This window comes from Chanodichthys erythropterus, chromosome 8 (genome assembly GCF_024489055.1).
Source record: "Chanodichthys erythropterus isolate Z2021 chromosome 8, ASM2448905v1, whole genome shotgun sequence".
Taxonomy (NCBI): Eukaryota; Metazoa; Chordata; class Actinopteri; order Cypriniformes; family Xenocyprididae; genus Chanodichthys; species Chanodichthys erythropterus.
In genome coordinates, this window is record NC_090228.1 from 46,871,437 (window position 1) to 46,895,224 (window position 23,788).

The 23,788-nt window shown below is 35.9% G+C and overlaps 2 protein-coding genes across 2 annotated transcripts; one reads left to right on the top strand and one right to left on the bottom strand.

Annotated features, from left to right (window-relative positions):
- Nucleotides 1–1,963: 1,963 nt before the first annotated feature.
- LOC137025085 (claudin-22-like) lies at nucleotides 1,964–4,093 on the bottom strand. The gene has a single exon (XM_067393118.1). It carries the CDS (start codon nucleotides 2,813–2,815, stop codon nucleotides 2,147–2,149), a length of 669 nt encoding a protein of 222 aa, XP_067249219.1. The 5' UTR covers nucleotides 2,816–4,093; the 3' UTR covers nucleotides 1,964–2,146.
- A 14,537-nt stretch (nucleotides 4,094–18,630) lies between these two features.
- Nucleotides 18,631–21,583, top strand: LOC137025343 (polymeric immunoglobulin receptor-like). The gene is made up of 5 exons (XM_067393338.1): nucleotides 18,631–18,679; nucleotides 18,979–19,284; nucleotides 20,738–21,055; nucleotides 21,186–21,338; nucleotides 21,438–21,583. The coding sequence occupies exons 1-5, from the start codon at nucleotides 18,631–18,633 to the stop codon at nucleotides 21,581–21,583; spliced, it is 972 nt and encodes a 323-aa protein (XP_067249439.1).
- The last annotated feature ends 2,205 nt before the right edge of the window (nucleotides 21,584–23,788 follow it).

Sequence of the window (23,788 nt, forward strand, 5' to 3'; positions counted from 1 at the left end):
GACAGAGCAGGTTACTTTTGATATGAAACAAAGTCTCAAATTTTGTAATTTTTAAAGAAATGTAAACAAATACCGTTTTGTGGCTCTTTAATTTGTTGTGACAGTTTGCTGTAGCGCCTCAGCTCAAGAGGCTTGTGAACCGATCATCTCTTCCTACTAGTTAGTAGGAAGAGATTCTTGCTCTTACTTTATTACTGTTTATGAGGTTTTTTTAGGCTAGTATTATTTTTTTTAAATGATACTGAAAATAATAAGAATTGTGAAATTTCATGAAAATGTTTATCATGAAAACCTAATTTAAAGCATAACTATATTGTGATATTGTTATCGTGATACAAAATTACTCATATCGTGATTTAAGATTTTGGTCATATCGCCCAGCTCTAGTTCAATGTTTCTTTTTTTTTTTTTTTTGAGAAAGTGGTGCTTTATCCACAACTTCATTATTAAATCTCTGTAAGTCTATGATAAAATAATTATGTTGTACAACATTAGTATTTTTGAAATGGTTTAATGCATATTTCTATTGCGTGTGTGTGTGTAATATATATATATATATATATATATATATATATATATATATATAAAGCAATATCACACTTAGTTGTGCGATTAATAGAGAGAAATGTGATGCGCTCACTAACCACTGACCTCTCTTTTCCTCAGGCTGAGAGAGGAAGCACTGAGATAAGGCTATCTACAGGACATCCAGCAGCTTGGAAAATCCCTAAAGAGGCCCCTAAATGTTGATCATGAAGGTCCTCTTCTGTCATTATACGTCAACACAAGCAAATGAAACAAAACCATCAAGCTCAGAATTTTTATTTATTTATTTATTTTTAGGTTTTTCCAGTAAAATATCTAAACTTTCAACTAAAACTCAAGAAAAAAAAAGTGGTCTGGTGTTTCCTCTCCTTTGCCCTAGCTGTCAACACAAAGCAAACCTCACCAGCTCCAAATTTCTCTGGTAAGTGTTTTTCTCTGATTTTGTGGCCGTGAGAGAGGAAATTCAGCATGCTGTCTTGGAGCATATGTGCCAAAGAAAAGAGAACATTCCGTTTTTTGTCTTTTACACAGTCCTTGTCAACAATCTGTACAGCATCAGCTTAAGATAGATGGGTGTTAAGGTCACAGAATGGTTCCATCCTCCTTCATTGTTTGAGCACAATCCAAATAGGAAGGCAAGGCAGTTATCTACAATAACCCATTCTGAAAGTTAATATGTTATACTGTGGGCAATATACACTAGAAAATACACTAGAATCCACAAATATATGGCCAACAGCAGTGTTTATATGTGATAGTTCTGTAAAAAGTCAGAAAAATATATTCATGCATTTTATATTTTGATTACTACAGACATTTAAGTGGCACATGTTGGCTTCTTGATTCAATTGTTTCTAATTGTTTCGGTATTGTTTTGATAGCGCATGTTAAAAACATACCTGAGCTGTGTGGAAAAGTGGAGGATAAGAAAGAGAAAAATGTTCTGTAGTGTCCCTCATTTATATTCTCCACTTAATAAGATTTAAATCTCAAATGCAGTACAGTGAACAGGAAGACCTCTTTGACATTGCAGTCCCTGACCTCTACCTCTCTCCTTCAATGCAATTTTCTGATAAAGTTAGTTGTTTGAAAGATGGAGGAAAAAAAAAAATCACAAGTAGTCGTGCGATATGGCTGTATATCAGTACGCTGTGATTACCTATGGCCGAATCACAGCTGTCCTGAGATATCGCACAGCTGCTTGTGTGATATTGCTCATATATATGTATATATATATATAATATATATATATATATATATATATATATATATATATATATATATATATATATATAATATGCATCTAAAAACATTTATATTGACAATATTTGTGAATACATTTCGATAAAAGTGAAGAAAAAGGTTATTGCGTTTTTTTACAATCACTATCTGTAATGAACTGAAAAAATATTGGCAAATAAAAACAGTATTGATAAAACATAATTAAACAGTGTACTCAGATACTGAAGGATAAATGCATCATAATATTGCTTTACCAGTTTCATTGGTTTGATTGGTGTAAACATTGAATCTAAATATAATTAGTTTTTTCCTTCCCATAAACATTAACAGTCATTTCAGGTCCGTGAGAAGAATCATCTCATGCGTACTCAGTGTGTTTTCTCGAACCATCAACAGTTCTGATCTCCTGCCTTTGATGGTAAGACACCAGATGTGTTTCACTGTATCTTGAGTCAGTGCAAGAGGTAAATAATAACATGACTGCTGCCACAATGTCAAGAATTCCTGCAGCCCATCCGACAAACAGCGCATACCCAAACTCTGAACGTGACAACACATGAGGTGTGGTCTCATCGGAGAACTTCATAACAGCATCATGAGCAACGTAGGAAACGGGAGTGAGCACCAACAATCCAGCGATACATAAAAACACAGCCGCCGTGATCTTCAAACCTTGCTTGGTCCGTCGTCCTTCTTCACTCTTACAGCAATTGATCCGACTCATGGCAGGGATGGCAAGAAGAAGTCCAAGAAGACATGTGGCATCCGACAGGCACATCAGAACACGGGCCAGCATCCATGTGGGGTCGAGGCCAAGGATAGTGTCATAAGGACGGCACTCTGTGCCAACCACCTCATGAAACACGCAGGACTCCCAAAGCCCCTGTTCGAAGCTCTCCAAGGCCATTAGTTCAGTAGAAAGTGACAGCCACTGAGGCATAATGGTGGCTGCCAGAGAACAAAACCAGCCCCCCATCCCGATCAGCATACCCAGAATTTCCAGAGCCACAGTGCAAGGGTTTGTCATGGTTACCTCTGACTACAGTGTCCTCTCGGGGTCTGACGGCCTTCGATTTTGGCTGGCACTCCAAGAACCTCCTTTTAATGAGAGAGGAATGGAGAGTACGAGAAGAACAAAACTAGTGCCTTGGATCCAGATTCTGTACAGATCTGCTGGCAGGTTCCTCACAGTCCGTCAGTCTTCTGTAAGAGGCACTCATCATCTGAGCACTGGAGGTAGAGGAGGTGTACACATGGGGAGAGAGGGCGCTCAAACTTTAGACCCTGCCCTCTAGGATCCTTTTTAAAGAGAGAGAGAGAGAGAAAGAGAGAGAGATCCGGTCTGGCAATAGGAGACCAAAGGCTACACGGGATGTCATATACTGTAGTAAACTATGGGTTCAAATGTAGTAAGTAGTATCTTAAGTATAAGTAGTATCTAAATACATTTTTAAAATACAGAGATAGTATATCAAAAGCACATTTAAGTCCATATTTCATGCTGTCTCAAAATAGCACAGTTGAGTACACTTAGATGTTCTTAAGATCTTAAGTAGTACTAAGAATAATTTTTAGTATATTAAGTACAATATTAGTGTGTGAAAATAGAGCACTTTAAGTACATTATTGAAATGTACTTTTTTTCACCTGGGTTAACATTTTAAAGTAGGGATCAGAAGGTATGAAGGTCATAGAAGTCTCCTATAAACCCATCTGCATTTCTGGCAGGGGATCACGACCTCAAGGATGACAGCGTCTGGTTTAGAGTAATATAAATCAAATTGGATCCCTACCTTAATTTATTATTAACTTTATTAAAGGTATATATTAATTTGATAACTTGTTTCCAGAAAACAAACAGTGGGTTGTTAAAAGTATGTAAAAGTAAAATTTTTCAAATGCATTTACTGATTCAGGGGGTTGAACTGTGAGTGAAACTGTCAGTGGTGTAACTTTTGGTCAAGACCGCACATCCTGTTGTTTCTGGCATATTTTTACGACAGATTATGTTGCTAGTATCAGATTCATTTCAGAAAAGTTTTAGCACTGTTTTAGACTTCATGTCAACCCTGAGGAGTTATGAATTTTATTTTCAGAACAGTACAGAAATTAAGAGTGTGAAAGCATGAAATCAGTGTGATATCAGTGATATCGACAACGCAGTATTTCAGCAGGTAAGCATGGCTTCCCGAGGCAGGATTTTCTTAATAAAAGCTTAAAATTGAAAACTGTTAGACCCAGGCCTCAGTGTCATTCTGTTTTTTAAGCATGCAATGTGCATTTGGTCAACTCTGGTATTCTTTTGTTTTTAAAGGCACTGCAGAAAGAGGAAAATGACCTGAAGTTTCTGCTGAGAATGCAGAGTGTTCCTATTTCCTGTCAGAGGTCTGTGTATCATATTATGTCCAGTGTTACAGTTTATGTGAGAATCTATGTTGTCACTTGTGTATGTTACTGTTGTTTGTTAGCTTTTAATATACGGTTTTATCCTGATTAAAGCTTTACTGTAGCTGGTCTTTGTTTACGTCCTTGATGCAACCAAAAAATAGCAACATAATACATTTAAAATACACACTCTGGGAACATCAGAGACTTTACTTCTTGTAAAAGTTTCATTATATGACCCCTTTAAGGGCTAGATATCATGATAGTATTTCTTTTGTAGAGTGATGTTTCATGTAGTCTGCCCTCTCTTTCCTTGTCCGTGCCATGCAGTCTTGTAAAAGTTGGACATTTGGTGTCCTCTTCAAGCATTCTGTTCTCATTTTCTCCAAGTGGATCCCTATGGAGTATTCATCTTCTCCTGATTCACTCTATTCATAAAAACACATGCACTCATTTAATAACATTATGCTTTAACCTATTCTTAAATCCTGAAGATTATTCTATTTGTGACTCTTGCCTCTTTAGACCTTTCTCTCTTTTGGTACATGTCTTGGATTACATGGATTACATCCAGACATCCATTACTGTAAATATGAATTAAGGTGTCAGATCATTTGACATACTTATTTAATTGTTGCCTTCTTGGTGTCACATGTCTGTTGGATGCTTGGAGAAGTCATCAGGTTCCTTACTCTGTTGAATCTACTGCGAACATTGTTTATCTCTTCAATGTCAACCAAGGGTGATCTTTCTTTCTTGAATTTGTTCTTAAGAATCTCATGCCATGACTCCTTAAATGGAAAAATAACACTATTAATTAAACATGTATCCTCTCAAGCAGAGGTCGCGTTAGACTTTAGCACTGTCTGTCATTTTGACGGACAGGATAGTAAAAATTCCGTCATATTCAATTACCTGTCATTTTAATTTTTATATTTTAATAGTTACTTTTTTCGTCCACATTTTCAATTTTATTTATGAGCTTACAGGATAAGCAAATAGGCCTAGGCTATGCATTTATTTATATTATGAAAATAAAGTTGAACAAAGACACTGCGTCACTTTTCAGTTTTCATCTTGAACAGTTGTCACAGATCGTGAGTGAACGCGATCATCCCTTCCTCTTTACTACTTTACAGAACGAAATAAACATGAATGAACATCAGAAAATATGTTGAAAGATGTCTTAATCGGTTCAATCAGTGTTGGAAACAACGTCACATAATATTTTACCTAATAAAAGCCATTCGTTGACCGTAAACTTGATAGTCAGCAAGAAAAATAAAACAAACCATTTAAAACAAAATGAACTGGATTAGAAATTTAATTATGTAAGTATAAGTATTATAACTTTATTATTATAAAATGGACTTAAATCGGGTGCTCGCCTGTGTGGCTGGCAAAAAATGCGGCATCGGCATCTCGTAGCGGCAAATCCAGCGGCCAGGAACTTTATTCAGCAAAATAACATTATAAACCACAGTACTGCAATTTGTAAGCATTTATCCATTTTGATAATACAGTTCTGATGCTCCACTGCAAGATAAAGATGAAAGTGTGCGCTATTTATATAGTAAATCACATGCCTTAATAAAATATTAATGCAGTGTATTACATATTGTTTTGAAATGTCATTACATGAATATATACTGTTATGCAGTTAATACAGAAAAGTTTCTTATATGCTAAAGCTGAAACTCTGGCATCTTCAGCCACAGACTTTCTCCGCTGTTGCTCTTTGTAGCACCTGTTACTGTCCAGTTATATAATTTAATGGAATGTTTTTACTGTAAAAATACAATAATAAAAAAAGCATTATATATGGCAGAAAGGTTGCAGTAATGATGACACTGTTAAGTTGTTGCTGTTGTTCACTCTTTACTAAACTTTTATGTATTTTATGTAAACTATTTGTAAAAAAGTAAAAAAAAAAAAAAAAAAAAAAAAAAAGGGAACTGTGCATTAATTGAGCATTAATTATGCACCTCAAATGTGGCGAAAAGTCTGGACTTCTTGTATCTCCAAGTTCAATGTAGAACTTTTCATAGTCCTCTTTTTTTGCAAAGACAAATGTACAAGCTGGTGAATTTTCATCCAATTCACCCATCCAGCTGTTCAGTTTTTCAAAGGATTGTACTTGTTCCTCTTTGTCCATGAAAAGGACACTTGGGACATGTACTCCAGCATCAAACGTGTTGCGGCACCAGTCAGCTGCAGCCATGATGTCTTTCAAAAAAGGGTTTTCCTGCAGTAAAAAAGAAAACATGGTCAATGTGTATTACTGATGTTATAAACAAATGCTTCAAAGTATTAGAGCATTTACATTGCATCATTAATAAAATAAATGCTCTTTGTAACAAAACAATGTCTATCAAGATTTGTCATTTAACATCTTAAAAACATCTGTATAGAATTAAGCAGTGGGTATGTGATTACATGTACATTAAAGGGTTTCTATTGAGAGTGTAAATCAGGCCACAATCCTCTGACACATGCCACGGAAAACCAGATGTGCCTCTAAACAAGTGGCATGTGATGGTGGCTTCTGTGCATAGGAAGGTTGCTGCTTAATGTTAAAGGGATAATTCACCCAAAAATGAAAATTTGATGTTTATCTGCTTACCCCCAGGGCATCCAAGATGTAGGTGACTTTGTTTCTTCAGTAGAACACAAATTATGATTTTTAACTCTAACCGTTGCAGTCGGTCAGTCGTATAATGCATGTCAATGGGAACTTCGTCTATAAGAGTAAAAAAAAACATGCACAGACAAAATCCAAATTAAACCCTGCGGCTCGTGACGACACATTGATGTCCTAAGACACAAAACGATCGGTTTGTGCGAGAAACCGAACCGTATTTATATCGTTTTTACCTCTAATACACCACTATGTCCAACTGCATTCAGCATCCGGTTAGTGAGGTCAAAAAACATGTTCTGATGCCGGAAGTGATCTCTCGCGCTTTGCTTCAATGAGTGCGAAACATCACTTCCATCATCAGAGCACGATCAGACCTCACTACCCGGACAAATCGTTTCATGTCTTAGGGCATCAATGTGTCGTCACGAGCCGCAGGGTTTAATTTGGATTTGTCTGTGCATGTTTGTTTTTTTTCCAGTTCCCATTGACATGCATTATCAACGGTTGGTGTTAAAAATCATCATTTGTGTTCTACTGAAGAAACAAAGTCACCTACATCTTGGATGTGCTGGGGGTAAGCAGATAAACATCAAATTTTCATTTTTGGGTGAACTATCCCTTTAATTACACTATCTAGGATCCTGTTTTTGACCTTTTTTTATTACAAAAATTCAACTTTGGGTTGTTTGGGTCAGGGCTTGAAAATATGTCTTATCTCTTCAGTGCTTTCTGTGTCTCCTGATGTTATCTCTGCAGCACTGTGAAAAAAAATTGGAGGCACATTAGGTCTTTATGGAGCTGTTAACTTGACCTAGAAAATCACTATCGTGACGATAGAATGAAAGGATTTAGCGATGTTACACATACATTAGGTATGCACACCCACAATGCAAGCAATGTCCTCTACCTTTTCTTTCCATGGAAAGATGTGCACTTTAGAAGCACAGATTCAGCTCTGTATCTGCACATGTTTTGGCTTTGCAACCACTGAATCAGAACCTAATACAAATAAAGTATTAATAACATTGTTAAAAATAAGCAGCTTTAACCACATCCAAGGTTTTATAGGTCTTATATTTTTTCTTAAAATACTACTTTTACTGAAGTAATGCAGTTTTGATTCTAACTATTAGAGACTATTAGGGATACATTAGAGTTATATTTTCTCCAAACCATGTTCTATACATTTTTAAAAAGTATACAAACTCCCATATATTAGCTCACCTCTGGCAAAATCACCTCGGTAATAAATAGCTGTTTCTCAGCTACAGTTCCAGGCACAAACAGGATTTTTTTCCAGTCGCTGGATTAGGTCTTCTGTCTGGAGTAGGAAATAAAGTAAAGAAATAAACATTAAAAAAATTCCTGACATTTCATGCATCCATCCATTTTTTGTAAAATTAAGAGAGAAAAAACAGTCCACTTATCTTCATATCCTTAAATAGACTGAGATGTTGACAGTAATATTTTCTGAGAGATGGATCAAATCCTTGATTTTTCCACAGATACATTCTGTTGGAGAGAACCTGTGCACTCTGCAGCTTTCTTTCCAAATCCTGAAATATTACTTATATATTTCAAAGTATATTTAACCAGGCTGAAATGCATGTATAATTATGAAATGCCATTTAGGTAATAAAATTTTGGATTGGATACATTTTTTCTTGTTAATTTATCTCTTCATCTGTCAGAATGTCTTTTGCTTGAACACACTCCAGGATGTATATTCTGTGTAAGAAAAAAAAAATAAACATAGCCACATCTATACATTTCACATTTTGTTGTACAACATACACCACTACTTACCAAAAAAAAGTACTTAATTTTATTATTTATATTTACATATTTAAATATATCAATCGCTATTATCATGGTCAGTAAATGAATAATGAAATAAACAGAAATTGTGTATTAATAACATTGTCAAAACTTAAAATTCTTTCATTATCTTTCATTATGTAGGTATCATATATATATATATATATATATATTATATTACTGTTTGGGCAATGTTCTGTTTTGAGATTGGCCCATGTGAAATACCAACTTAAGTACTACAGAAAAACATTTCAGAGAAGTGTTATGTTTGTATGTTTGCCACAACACAGGAGAGGAGACACAAAGGTAAAAGTAACAGTTCTTTGTTAACGTGTTGGTATGCAAAAGGTCATGTTCAAGCTGATTACTATTTTTACATTATAATAGTAGTACAGCATTCTGTTCAAATGTTGCGTCTGCCGAGTAGGTGTGGTTCAATATGTGAAGCTGACACAGGATCCGGCCAATAATAAGACGGCATTCGGACATAAACAAGGAAGCCTGCACTGAGTTCACTACATATGACAACGGTTCAAATTGTTGAATAAATTCTTTATTTTTGTTTTTCCGCACAAAAAGTATTCTTGTCTCCTCATAATATTAAAGTTGAACTGCTGTAGTCACGTTGACTATTTTTAACAACCTTTCTGGACGTCAAGAGGTGCAATGACATTGCTTCCAATGTGTGGATCAGATACCCTCGGATTTCATCAAAAAATATCTTAATTTGTGCTCTGAGGTTGAACGAAGTTCACCCAAGTTTTTGGGTGAACTAACCCTTTAAGCATTGTAGTTCTTAAGCTATTGAAAGGCAATCAGTAAAGAGAACTCATTTTGCTATATGCGCACACTGTCTGAAAAACAGTTTCTTCAGCGCTGTCTAAGGTGGTGGTCATAGAGCCCGGGAATGTTGAACAGTTATTTCTGATGTGTCAAAATGCTCATCTCTGCAAGAATCAAATAAACACAGTAAGTCTTAAGTGAAAGCAAACAGGATCCGGGCAGCTCTTAAAGTGACAGCAGTGTCTGTCATTCATGCTATCAAACAACAAAAGAGAAAAAAATATCTCGCTGCTTTGGACTAAATCACTTTTGAAACTTTAATAAGAAAAAATAAAATTTACACAGTGAAGAATTTAATACATTTGATTACTTTATATAATGTAGCATTTCTTATTTTATCTACTGTAGTTTTTTTTTTTTTTGTCTGATTGCTTGTAATTAGTTATTAGTTTTACTTTTATTTAATTGTTGACTGTACTTGTCTTCACTGAGCTTGAGGTTTTCATTTTTATTTTTTGTTTTTATTCTGGCTATAATACTAGTTTTGTGATATTGACACTTGTGACAAGATTTTTGAAATTTGATATAAAGAACTTTTTAAAACAAAAATAACTATATTGTGATATATTGTTACAGTGAAATAAAATTACTCATATTGCTCATATTGTGATATAAGATTTTAGTAATATCGCCCACCCCTAATGTATTCTTACGGTGTTATTGCATGTGCATACTACTTTCTTTTGTAAGATCGTACTGAAACATCTTTAACTTTTGGTTTTACTTGTTTTTCAGTGCTGTTGCAGTTTTGATGATGTGCTCAGATCAGAACAGACAACACAGCTGTATGTCTTGACAGCCAGGACTTCGAAGAGTTGCATCCATGAGTATTACATTGTTGTGGATGGGCAGCTCATTCCCTGCAAGTCCTCTCTGTCAGCCTTTGATGAACACTTCAAAGCACATTATGTGTTTGGCATTTCATATGATGCTGCTTTGGCTTCATGGTATGGCTTCATTTGCGGTTTGGCTTTAATGCTATCTTGGACCCCAAAATTCTTGCGACCTCTGGAATTAAATTGCCAATCTTATCCAGTACATGGTACTATACCTCAAGTAACTGGAGATAATTTAGGAATGCACACACTTAGTGGGATTTTAGAATTATTAACTCAAATTATTTTTGTAGGTTTTGTTTGATTGACAAGTCTGCTTTGCTGAGCATCTTCACTAATGACCACCCAGACAATAAGTTCTACATACTGAGCACTGTAAAAGCCTATTTTCACATTTTTGATGTACACTGTAAACCTTAACATTCAATATAATTAATTGTTTTGAGTAGGACAAACTTAAATTAAACAAATTATTTCAAATTTAACTTTAACAAATTAGTTCAAATTAACTTTTATGAGTATTTAGCACTTTCTCTTTCTTTGAAGTTCACAGAACTGATATATTTTAAGTAAACTGAACTGTTTCATTGTTTTGAATTTAATGAACTAATTTCTTTTAATTTAGACAAACTTAAGTTTAACTGAAACTGGGCTAGGACTTCTATTTCCCAGAATGCTTTGCCCATAGCACTTAAAAGGGAGAGTAAATGTTAAAATTAAGTGTTATATATATTTTTTTTTTCTGTGCAATATTAACGTTATGTAGGAGATTTAGTAGCGATTGTTTAATTATGCAAATTTAGAGTTTACTAATGTGTAATGGTGGCAGCTTCCCTTAACTTGAATAAATAATTTATTTTTCAAAACAAAGGGCACCAGACAGTTTTCTTAAAACTGCCAAAAGACAAATTAACAACCCAGATAGCAAAGGAATCAATCTGGGATTATGTTATTGTTATTATTAATTTTATACTTATTTCAATTTTATCTTTATCTTGGGTAACTGTGACGATCCAGCCTACTGGATGATGCCCGCTAGTGTTGATTAGGTTCAAATGGAGGTGGGCTACAAGATGCAGCTAAGGCAGGACACAAACTTGAAGATTTTAAGGACAATTATGAGCCTGATTTGCATCCCCCAGTGATCTGAGGGTGTGGTCCAATTTGAGGCTTGTCGCAACCGACTTTTTGTCCAAAAAAAATCCTCAATTATGTGGTGTCATTATGGTTATTTTACTGCTCCCGGTCACGTGAGAGCCTCCACAATCCCAAATCGTAAATATCAAACACGTTTGATAATCACAGTGTAATTATGTATTTCATGGCAGCCACTTCTGAGACCAATTAGTGATTGTCAAACTTTGCCAACCTCACCATTAATTAACGTAATTTTCTTCATGATTTTGTGATAGTATGATTATTGAAATGTCAACGTATTTCTTACTTTACCTGTGAGATATATACATATTTGATGGAAGTTTTAGGCCTAATCGTTTTTCTGTGCAAAGAAGAACATGGCAGCTACTAGACCATGAGGGTTATTTTTCCTAGGCAAACATTGTCAGTATTCATAATAATTTTCTCAAGGTATTATTGTGTGATATTTTGACTTGTAAAACGCAGTATTTCGTAAAGTATTAATCATGGGTTAATCATGTGTTTTAAGAACATTGCTACTAAAGCTGAGACAAATTAGTGATGTTTCGTACTTTGTAAAATTACAGTCCATCTTCATACATAAAAATACCCCAATATGTTTGCAGAAAAAAAGCATAAAATACCCCAATATGTTTGCAGATATTTAGGAAACATGCTAAGTTCACCTACTTGTTCCTCAGAAATCAATGCTACAGCCAGATATTCTACTTTGAAATGTGTGTTACATGTCAAAATGTCTGTCTTTGTTTTGGGGCAAGCAATATTTTGAATTTGGACTGCAGTACCTATTTCGACCACTGTGTGTCATTCCAACATAGAGCCCCTTTAATAGCCATTATCTATCTGATCTACCTTCCAGGATATGATTGTCACTTTTATTGCCAGAGACCTTTATTTGCTTGTTTGGTGGATTTTGGATAACATTGTAAGATTACATTTAAAGCCAATCTGTTAGGAACATCCACAGGTAAACACAAAATTTGTGCAGTTTACTGGGCGTTACCAAACATACCTGTGAAAAACAGGTCAGTGTTATGATATATCCAACTTGATCTTCTCTGTAATGCTGGTCTAGTAAAGGAGTATGACTATGAAACAGTCATATAACCACTTGTTCATTCAACAGACTGGTTTATTCATTGATCAGTTGGGAGCAACTGTGAAAGGGACCGTCTTATGTATCAGCTGATAACCTTGGTGCTCATCATAAGGCAGGATTCCTTGAGGGTTTTTACTGCAGATATATTCTGCCATTTTTGCATGGCAACAAGAACTTCACAACAAGGTTCAGCACACAGAGGGTAGGCTCCAGCAACTGTGAACCGCGCACTAAAGACACTTATCACAGGCATGTTGAGGAGGTAAAGCAGGATGTATGGAGATGAAGCTGTCCACTATGCAACATTTTCATGCTGTCACTGGCAACCCACCAGATGATTTACATGACCTACTAGAGCAGGGATGGACAACTCCGGTCCTGGAGGGCCAGTGTCCAGCAGAGTTTAGCTCCAACCCTAATCAAACACACCTGAACCAGCTTATCAAGGTCTTTAGGATTAGTAGAAAGTTATAGGCAAGTGAGTTTTTATCAGGGATGGAGATAAACTCTGCAGGACACTGGCCCTCCAGGACCGGAGTTGTCCATCCCTGTACTAGAGGGCATTGTGCCAGTTCTCTGTCGCTGCCTTTCAGAGATGATTGAAAAGAAATACAGGTGCTGGTCATATAATTAGAATATCATAAAAAAAAGTTGATTTCACTAATTCAATTCAAAAAGTTAAACTTGTATATTAACTTGTTTTTCTTTTAATCTTGATGATTATAACTGCCAACTAAGGAAAATCCCAAATTCAGTATCTCAGAAAATTAGAATATTGTGAAAAGTTTCAATATTGAAGACACCTGGTGCCACACTCTAATCAGCTAATTAACTCAAAACACCTGCAAAGGCCTTTAAATGGTCTCTCAGTCTAGTTCTGTAGGCTACACAATCATGGGGAAGACTGCTGACTTGACAGTTGTCCAAAAGACGACCATTTACACCTTGCACAAGGAGGGCAAGACACAAAAGGTCATTGCAAAAGAGGCTGGCTGTTCACAGAGCTCTGTGTCCAAGCACATTAATAGAGAGGCGAAGGGAAGGAAAAGATGTGGTAGAAAAAAGTGTACAAGCAATAGAGATAACCGCACCCTGGAGAGGATTGTGAAACAAAACCCATTCAAAAGTGTGGGGGAGATTCACAAAGACTGGAGTCAGTGCTTCAAGAACCACTACGCACAGACGTATGCAAGACATGGGTTTCAGCTGTCGCATTCCTTGTGTCAAGCCACTCTTGAACAATAGACAGCATTAGCAGCATCTCACCTGGACTAAAGACAAAAAGGACTAGACTGCTGCTGAGTTGTCCAAAGTTATGTTCTCTGATGAAAGAAATCAGGGTCCCAAAGTCTGGAGGAATAGAGGAGAGGCACACAATCCACGTTGCTTGAGGTCCAGTGTAAAGTTTCCACAGTCAGTGATGGTTTGGGGTGCCATGTCATCTGCTGGTGTTGGTCCCAGCAGTATACTAGGAAGTTTTAGAGCACTTCATGCTTCCTGCTGCTGACCAACTTTATGGAGATGCAGATTTCATTTTCCAACAGGACTTGGCACCTGCACACAGTGCCAAAGCTACCAGTACCTGGTTTAAGGACCATGGTATCCCTGTTCTTAATTGGCCAGCAAACTCACCTGACCTTAACCCCATAGAAAATCTATGGGGTATTGTGAAGAGGAAGATGCGATATGCCAGACCCAACAATGCAGAAGAGCTGAAGGCCACTATCAGAGCAACCTGGGCTCTCATAACACCTGAGCAGTGCCACAGACTGATCGACTCCATGCCACACCGCATTTCTGCAGTAATTCAGACAAAAGGATCCCCAACTAAGTATTAAGTGCTGTACATGCTCATACTTTTCATGTTCATACTTTTGAGTTGGCCAAGATTTCTAAATCCTTTCTTTGTATTGGTCTTAAGTAATATTCTAATTTTCTGAGATACTGAATTTGGGATTTTCCTTAGTTGTCAGTTATAATCATCAAAATTAAAAGAAATAAACATTTGAAATATATCAGTCTGTGTGTAATGAATGAATATAATATACAAGTTTCACTTTTTGAATGGAATTAGTGAAATAAATCAACTTTTTGATGATATTCTAATTATATGACCAGCACCTGTATATAAGAATTTAGAGAGATCACATATCTTAACTAATTATATAAACCTGTACAGATATTGTTAGTGTACTGTATTCCTAAACGTAATTTAGGGAGGAGCGAGCCCATCTAATCTTCCAATCAACAGCCAGAGTATATAAGCAGCTGCTTACCTCTCTTCAGTCTCAGCTGTTCCAGCATCTCTCCACCTCCCCAAACTCCACCTTCATCTCAGGTACCTTGCCCTATGTAATCATATCCTATATTTATTCACTGTGGGGGGTATATCAGAGCTTGAGTTGAAGCTGCTTCATCGAGCCCCTCCTCAGTGGATAGCAAGCCAAATTAGCTAACCTATACACTAAAGATCTTATGGGCAAACAAACTTGTTAATTTGTTACATGTTAGGTCATTCAGCGATTCACACTGATGCAAATTGATTAAAAAATGCATAATCAGATTATAAAACATTAAAGAAAGAAACATGCATTACACTTACAATACATTATTTTCTCCAGCTTTTACATCACTTTAGTATACTGACGAAAAAAAATATTGGAATGAAAAAAAAAACTGACAGCACTGACCGGCACTGACAGCAGAGGGGAAAACACAAGCCCTTTCTAGTTCATGAAATAAACAGTGCTTTATATTTTTCAGGCAGGCTACTTTAGGTCTATTTTCTTGACCTGGCCTAAGGACACTGCAGATTTTATTTAGGTGCATTCCATTCGACCGTAAGTGGACTGCCAAGTGAACTTCACAGAGTATTTCACCACAAACAATCTGATTATTGATGCAGATCTATGTATTTCTTGACTAATGGAAATATTCTTGACTAACTATATTTTATTATAGTTGATATAAGGATGAATCTATTATAATTAACATGACATCTATGTCATATCTCATCTCTAAATAGATGTGTTTTAAGGAAGCAACTATGTGTATTTGTGTGTGTGAAGGTGTCTGTGGTTTCATGTGCAAAATAACACCTCACAAATGTAAGAATATATAAAGATGTGAGATTCTTGTTTCTTCTGAAAGTTTGTGGCCTGTTTTATTTTTACTCTTTCCTGCCTTCAGACTCACTCAATTACTTCAGACATGAGGCCAACAAAGACCTATAACTATACATAAATAAGCCATGCAGTATATAAACATAAAGCAGTCTAAAATGTTTTTGATTTATGACTCATTTGATGATTTATTTAAAGAAAATTTGACCTCACACCACCAATATGGTCCGTGTACCTTCGAATAATTTGTTTTTTCGTTTTAGTCTTCTGAACGGAAAAACTAAGAAAGCATTCATTTATCACGAATTCGACCTTCCTCATGAGCATAAATAAAAAAATCTCGAGTCGTTTTTTCATATTTTTATTTTTGTTTTAATCACACTTTATTCTATTCCGCCAAATGGAAAAACAAAAACAAAAAAAAAAAAAATGGATAAACGGCTTGAATATTCGATCTCTACATGGGCGGGAATAAAATGCCCATTTCCGCTGATTGGTCAACCAAAGATCAAGCCGCGCCATCAGTTCTTAACTCGTCTCCGTGCAACAGTAGCCTATATATCCAATACATTTGTGAGGATTATTACAGAGTTTATTGCAGCTACATTTAATCTAGTTCTCATCAAACAGCCAGACTGATAAATAGCTTGACACAACCCATGTCAGAGCAGAGCCTAGACAGAGCCTATTCATTTGCGTGCAGTGAAATACTAATTTATCGTACTGAATATTAATTTACGTGGCATCTGCTCTCACAACTACTCCTAGCCTATGTATTTGGCACACTGCTGTTTTATTTAGCTGACCAAATCTAAAAATCTCTGCTGGAGCAGCGCAACACGCTGGACAGCGTGGAGAGTTTCATCTGGGTCTATTTCTCATCAAACAACCAGATTAATGAATGGCTCGACACAAACCCTACAGACCATAGCTTTCTTCTGCCTACACATACATTTGCGTGCGGTGGAATTAGTTTATCATATTAAATATTAATTCATTTACAGTGCATCTGCTGTCAAAACTATCCCTAGCCTATTTGGCACACCACCTGTATTTATTTAACTCTTGAAATCTGTGCACCAAAAATGTGCGACGAACAGCGCAGAGGGAATGTTACATTGTAATGAAGTGCAGATCAGCAGTCCTGACTGTTTTTTTGAGCAATACACTGCGTTTATTTCATTAACACTGAGTATGTCCCTAAAAACAATGTTTTATTTTTTCTGCCAGCTAAATTTCTAAAGCAAAGTCCCAGATCATTGTGCGACTTGCAACAAAAGGCGCACAGAGTAACCTATAGTAGTAAATTTGTGAATGAATCCGAGTCTTTGAACAAATCGGTTGAGTGATTCACCAGCCATACAGCCTTTTTTATTACTAAATGAATCAGCGTTTCGAGCGAATCGATTGAATAAAATGACTCGTTCATTAACACAGTGACTTGCTCTCACCTACTGGCAATATTTCATATTCGTTTCATCTTGTAATTTATTTCATATTTCTGTATTCAAAGCATTTTGTATAAAAAATAAAATTGATGTCATTGCATTATTTGCTTTGCTGTGTTTATGAATGTATTTACAGACCTCTCTGAGCAGCATTAAATTGTGTAAATACATCTAAAATCAACTTCAGATGCTGTATTGCCACCTCTGCGGTGCAAGATGCCTTTGGTTGAAACAAAATAGTGTCAAACTGTAATTGTATTGACTAAATTTAAGATTTTAAATTAAAAGATGGCATGCCTATATTTAATAAGATATAGCTATTTTAAAAAGGTAGCCTTATTTGACTAATTCATTTATGACAGTAATAGATGGCAATAAATATAAAAATATATGTTCATCTCTTACTTTATTGTTCAAAGTGTTAATTCATAGTCTACCCTTAAACACGTAAATGAACGGCAAGAACGCATTAAACGTTTCTGTTTTGTTTTCAGTTAAAAAGGTGTCATTTAAGCGTCATTTGAGTTAATAACGATTTTTACAATGAAAGTGATTCAATCAAAAACTTTAGTTCGATAAACTTTATCTTAGAGCTGCTGTAAAGCCAAAACAAACTCTGGCTGTTAATTTTCCTATTATCACTGTAAAGCTGCTTTGAAACAATCTCTATTGTAAGAAGTGCTATATAAATGAAGATGACTTGACTTGACCAGTGAATCGATTCTGCTCTGCGCTTCAGTAGAGTAGCTTATGCATTCTCTCCGCTCTGTCCAGTGCGCCGCGCGGCCTCCAGCACAGAGATTGAGAGTTGGTCAGCTGAATAAGAAGGCTTATAAGTGTGCCAAATAGTTTGGCTTCTTGTGAGAGCAGATGCCACGTAAATAAATATTTAATACGATAAATTAGTATTTCACGGCACGTGAATGAATAGCCTACAGAAGAAAGCTCTGTCTAGACTCTGCCCTGGCATGGGTTAGTCTGGCTGTTTGATGTGAACGAGATTAAATGTAGTTGCAATAAACTCTGTAATAATCCATACAAATGTATCAGCTAGATAGCTACTATTCTGTTGAGTGGAGCCGAGTTCTGGAGCTAGAACTAATGGTGCGGCTTGATCTTTGGTTGACCAATCAGCGGAAAGGGGTGTTTTATTCCCGCCCATGTAGAGATGGAATATTCAAGCTGTTTATCCATTTTGGTTTTATTGTTTTTCCATTTTTCCAACAAAGTGTGATTAAAACAAAAATAAAAATATGAAAAAACGACTCGAGATTTGTTTATTTATGCTCATGAAGAGGGTCAAATATGTGATAAATGAATGCTTTCAAAACAAATTATCCCAAGGTACACAGACCCAGTATACAGAGATGTATATAAATACAGAGATGTATCATGAAACAGGAAGTTGGAGTTAACATGAACTAAAAAAAGAAAAGAAAAAAAGACAGCCCACACAAAACAGAGTCGTGCCATTAGTGAGTGAGAACCAGTCATGAGGGACCATTTATATCTTTTCTTCTTTATGATTCAATTTAGTACTGGTAAGTTAAAACTTTTAATTATTTTTTTAATTTATGAGGAACTGCTGTGAGATCAGTGTGATGTAGTTGTAGTTATTTAAAACATCAGTTTAAAACATATCTAAAAACATTTTTTTAAATAAAGCATAATAAAGCATCTTTTAAGAAATTTGTATTTTGTAGTTTTCCTAAGATAGGCCTGTGTCTATAAGTGCTGCTCATGAACAGAAACCTGAAGCTCTTCTCAGCTTTTTTTCCTGATTATTATATATTCCAGTAAAGCCCATTTGTAAGTTTTTGACAAGCTCTCTTGTTTGCAGGCTGTATTCTTTCAAATGAGCAGCAGACAATAGAAATAACAGGATACACAGGTGGATCAGTGGTGCTGCCCTGCTCCTGCGCTCATCCTCAGTCTACAGCCATCACATTCACATGGCAATTTCAAAACAATGGAGGACAATGGATTAAAGTATTAGAGGATGAGAAGTTCAGCGGCAGACGTGTGCTGTTTAATGAAAATACTCCACAAAATCTGTCTCTTCTCATTTCTGACCTCAGACAGGAAGATGAAGGGTACTATAGGTGTGAGACTAAACAATATACAAACATTCATTTAACAGTGAAGGGTAAGTGATGCTTCTTCTAGAAATATCAATCGCTCTTGTTAGACAAGATTGATAGGTCAGGAATAGACATTCAATTGTTCTTTTTACAAAATTATTATTTGAAAATGAAAAAATAAACCAAGAAATTTGGAGAACCAGTGACAGACTTTAAAGGGGTGGTTCAGTGTTTTTTTGTTTTTTTTTTCTAGGCTTTATTGTGTTTTTGGGGCACATTTTAACATGTCTTAATGTTTCGTTTTTTTGAAAACGCTGTATTTTTCATATATTTTACCTTTATTCTACACCTCTGTTTCCACTGTCATATGAACGGCTCGTTTGACTTCCTGCTTCTATGAAGCCACTCCCTCCGAAATACACAATGTGCTCAGATTGGTTAGCAGGTTGGTAGCTGGCCCAGTGTATCGTGACTTGCTGAAGCGTCCGGAAATGCCACGCCCCTTACCATTCGTTGCTTCGGTGAAAATGTAAATAATAGCGTCTATATTGCTGTATCAAATTAATCCCGAATCAGACCCAGATAAAGAGGGTCAAGCTGCAATCGCGGCTTTTAAAGGAAATTTCTGAATGGTATTTCATTCTGTATTTGTGTCAAAGTGTTTATAAGCTGTCACTGCTGTTTGTTAGCTTTCAATATACAGTTTTATCCTGATTAAAGCTTTACTGTAGCCGAATACATGACTGAGTAGTAGCATTTTTGTAAAGGCAGTGTGTAATTTATAGCATGAACAACTGTTTGTCTATAGAAGTTTGTTGGTGTTTGTTGAAGTATGGACTAGAATTTAGCTAACTGGCTAGCGAAGCAAAAACGAGTTGCTCTTTGTATATGTCCTTGATGCAACCAAAAATAGCAACAGAACTATACATTTAAAAGACATGTGCAAACAATAAAACGTACATACAGGTTGAAGTCAATAAACTGCTTCATCTTTCAGTAAAAGCCTTTGTGTAAATCCAGCATTGAACTCGTGTAGATTCTGGAAGCTGTCTTCAGCATCGCATCCAGTGTAGAAAATATCACAGATTATAATGGGTTCTATTATCTTTTGACGCGTCGCGCTGCTCGCGTCCGGTGTACACAGCTCTTCCGCTTCCATTATGCCGCCCGACATGGCCTCGCCCACTTTGTTGCGTGTTCCCGGGGGTGTGTTTTGCAGGGTTTATGATGTCACCAACGCGGGAAGAAGCTTGTTGTAGTCCAAACCGGTTGTTTTTGTAGGCATTAAACTGCCATAACTTTAAAAGACAATATCTCAGTTTGCATTTAACTTTCAGCGCTGTAACTTTGAAGATACTGTTTATGCTCAAGCAGCAACATTACACACTAACTAAAGTTAAAAAAGTGAAATTGCATTGAACCACCCCTTTAAATCATACGTTCATTGACCTTTGAGTTTCACTTGTTCTTACTACAATGTGGCTCATTCATGGCTTTTTCTTGTATAAATGTTTTTAGGCTGTGATTTGGTTCAGAACACAAAGGCAATGATTCCGGTGACTGGATATTCAGGAGAGTCTGTGGTTCTGCCCTGCTCATGCTCTGAACTACTGGCTAAACCTGAACAGATACAATGGATGTATATTGTAGAAAAAGCTTTTAAGGAAATTTACCCAAATGAAAAGTCTGAGAAGCACAAGAACAGAGTCAAACTGTTGAATCAAACATCTCCAGGAAATCTCTCTCTACACATATCAGCACTGACCGCAGAGGACAAAGGAGACTATTATTGTTCTGTCTCGTCTCAAACAGTCTCCTACAGACTTTATGTTGAAGGTAGTTTTGTTCTGTTGATGTTACTTTGATCATCATTACTACTGATTTTATGAAAAATCTAAATATGTAGAGGAATGAGGTAAACTTGTAGGATGACATGCTGTTTGCATTGTTATATTATCATTGACAGTTACTCTTAGGACAGAGAAACCACACATCCATACAGTTACTCTCGGGACAGAGAAACCACACATCCATACATCCATCAGTTTATCAACACTTCAACCTTCACACCAAACACAAGAACTTGAACCACCTCAACAACCGCACGACACATCTCAATGTAAGTCATAGGCTTGGTTTGCTTCTCATTATCAACAATGGTGATTACAATAATGTATTTTTCCCATGAACGTCAACAGCCCTGTATGTTTCTCCACAGATCTCTTCATTCTAGTGGCAGTGTTTCCCTTAGCAGTTATTCTGACATTTCTGGCATTATCCTCTAGATATGCAAAGGTACATAAACACATTCTTACAGTATATTGTAAACAACACCTAATGGGCCCTAGTAAAATTCTGGTTTAAAAACTATTGGTTACTTTTTTTGCCAAATGCACATGCTTATCTCCTTATTACAGTTGACTGCACTTTGATATTCTTCTCGTTAAAATGCAAAACACTATTGTCATGTAAATTAATGGCCAAAATGCTTAAGTTTTCCATTTTTAGTTGAAAACGTAATGTAAACAGCCCCTATGAAAGTGGTAATTGAAGTTCACGCAGTCCCACTAATTTGATCCAGGTTAACCTAGTCAAGATAATTGCATGTGTACACGTTTCTTAAACATCATGGATCAAATCTATCCACCATAGGAAACAGCATATATTTTGTGCTGTTTTATGTGTTTGAGACATGGTGTTTTCCTTAGTGCATAACTTACATTACACAGGTATATTCTCCATCTGTAAATGTTAGAAAGTCATTTCGCATATGCACCAAACAGATGGAATGCAATAGAATAGGAGCACAATAATTCTGATTAAAATATACATTTTGCTAAAATATTTGTTGTTGGATATTACCTGTAAATGGACTATTATAATGGGGTAAATCAAATGAAGGTTGGCCTACAATTGGCCTACTGTAGGCCAATTATTCAGCTCAGATTCATCTTACCAATTAAAATTTAGTCTGATTTTGTTATTTATTTTAATTTTGTGATTTTAACTTCTGCTATAAAAAGCATTTTTTTTAGATTTTAATGTTCTAATGTTCTTCTAATAACCATAAAAGGTACTACAGCTGCCAAACAAAACCAGAGAGAAATGTATTCATATATTTTAAAACAATCTAATCTAATCTAAAGAAAATCTGTAGGTTACACACACACATTTCTCACCATTTGTATCGCTCTGCTTGAAGCGGCTGTCATGGCTACACACATAGGCCCCGATTTATGTTTCTGCCGGTGGGTGCCCAACTTAAGTCACTGAAATAAGGCCGAAAAATTATATTATATGTGTTCACCAGACTTCTGGGTATTGGAGGTTGTAGACTAGAGTTTTTGCTTCAAAATTATGTAAAAATTATTCTGCTTACTCGTTCATATAAAACAACAGAGAGACTTAAATTTTGTAAGACACTTTTTGTCAAGAAACACAGTATGTGTGGAGGCGTGAATCATCATGAATTGTGCTGTACTTCACACCTGAGAAGACAAAAGATCCACATAATGACCTGTAATGACTTACATATTAATGAGGCCATTTCAGTAAGGTAGGCTGTGAAAAAACCCTCTGTGATCATGTCTCAAGCTCATCATATGGTGTATATCAAATATACAGAAAAAACAGCAATACTGTGAAATATTATTACAATTTAAAATAATGGTATTCTATTATATACTTTAAAATATAATGTATTTCTGTGATGCAAAGTGTAACAATTATGTTACCTCTATGGCATTTCATATAGCCTTTTAGCTTAAAAGCATGCACATTTGGAGAAATATTGATGGATTCTCATATTTTTATGTCAATTTTCTATACAGGAGTAATATTTATTCAATATTTATTGTCATCACTGTGAGCGCTGGATACTGTGTTTTCAATTCATACTTGCAGCCGGAGGGCGCTCTGTGCACATTTAGTCCACAAATTAATCTAAAGAAGAAGAGGTCATGTGACAATCCAGGAACTAACCGAACTAACAGAGGCTTCCAGAGATCGCTAACTATGGCTATGCAAAACACTTTTGAAGACAATAAATACACGATTGAGACGATGTATACATGTATTGCCTCAGAATTTGTGTCTGAATAGCGCTGGTTCCGTGGGCGTGGCCACATTAGCGGATAATTTGTTTTCGATTTGACTTACATGATTTAAAACCTGACATTTCAACGGTTTTTTTAGACATGAGTCTAATTTTTTTGTTATGAGTTTTCACTAAGTTACAGTTCATTTTGAGAACTATCAGATTGGACTTCGTTCAGAGAGAGATGACAGATCACGCATCATGTTAGTTTTCTTTATTTTGCAAAAAGTACAACATTTTGTTGTTACTCTGAGTGTAAACAAATAAAAGAAGATATTCTACAGATTAAAATGGTGTATAACTCTTAATTGTATGTGCAACATTGATGGAGTATTTTGAGTCTCTTTCACACTGGTAAGAAAAAAAACGAGGTTATATTGCTGGCGATACCTCAGACCTCAGAGTGTTAATGTTTGTATATCAAGAGCAGGGACATGTCTGTGTGCATTTTGTTAGTGATTTCTCTGGAAAGA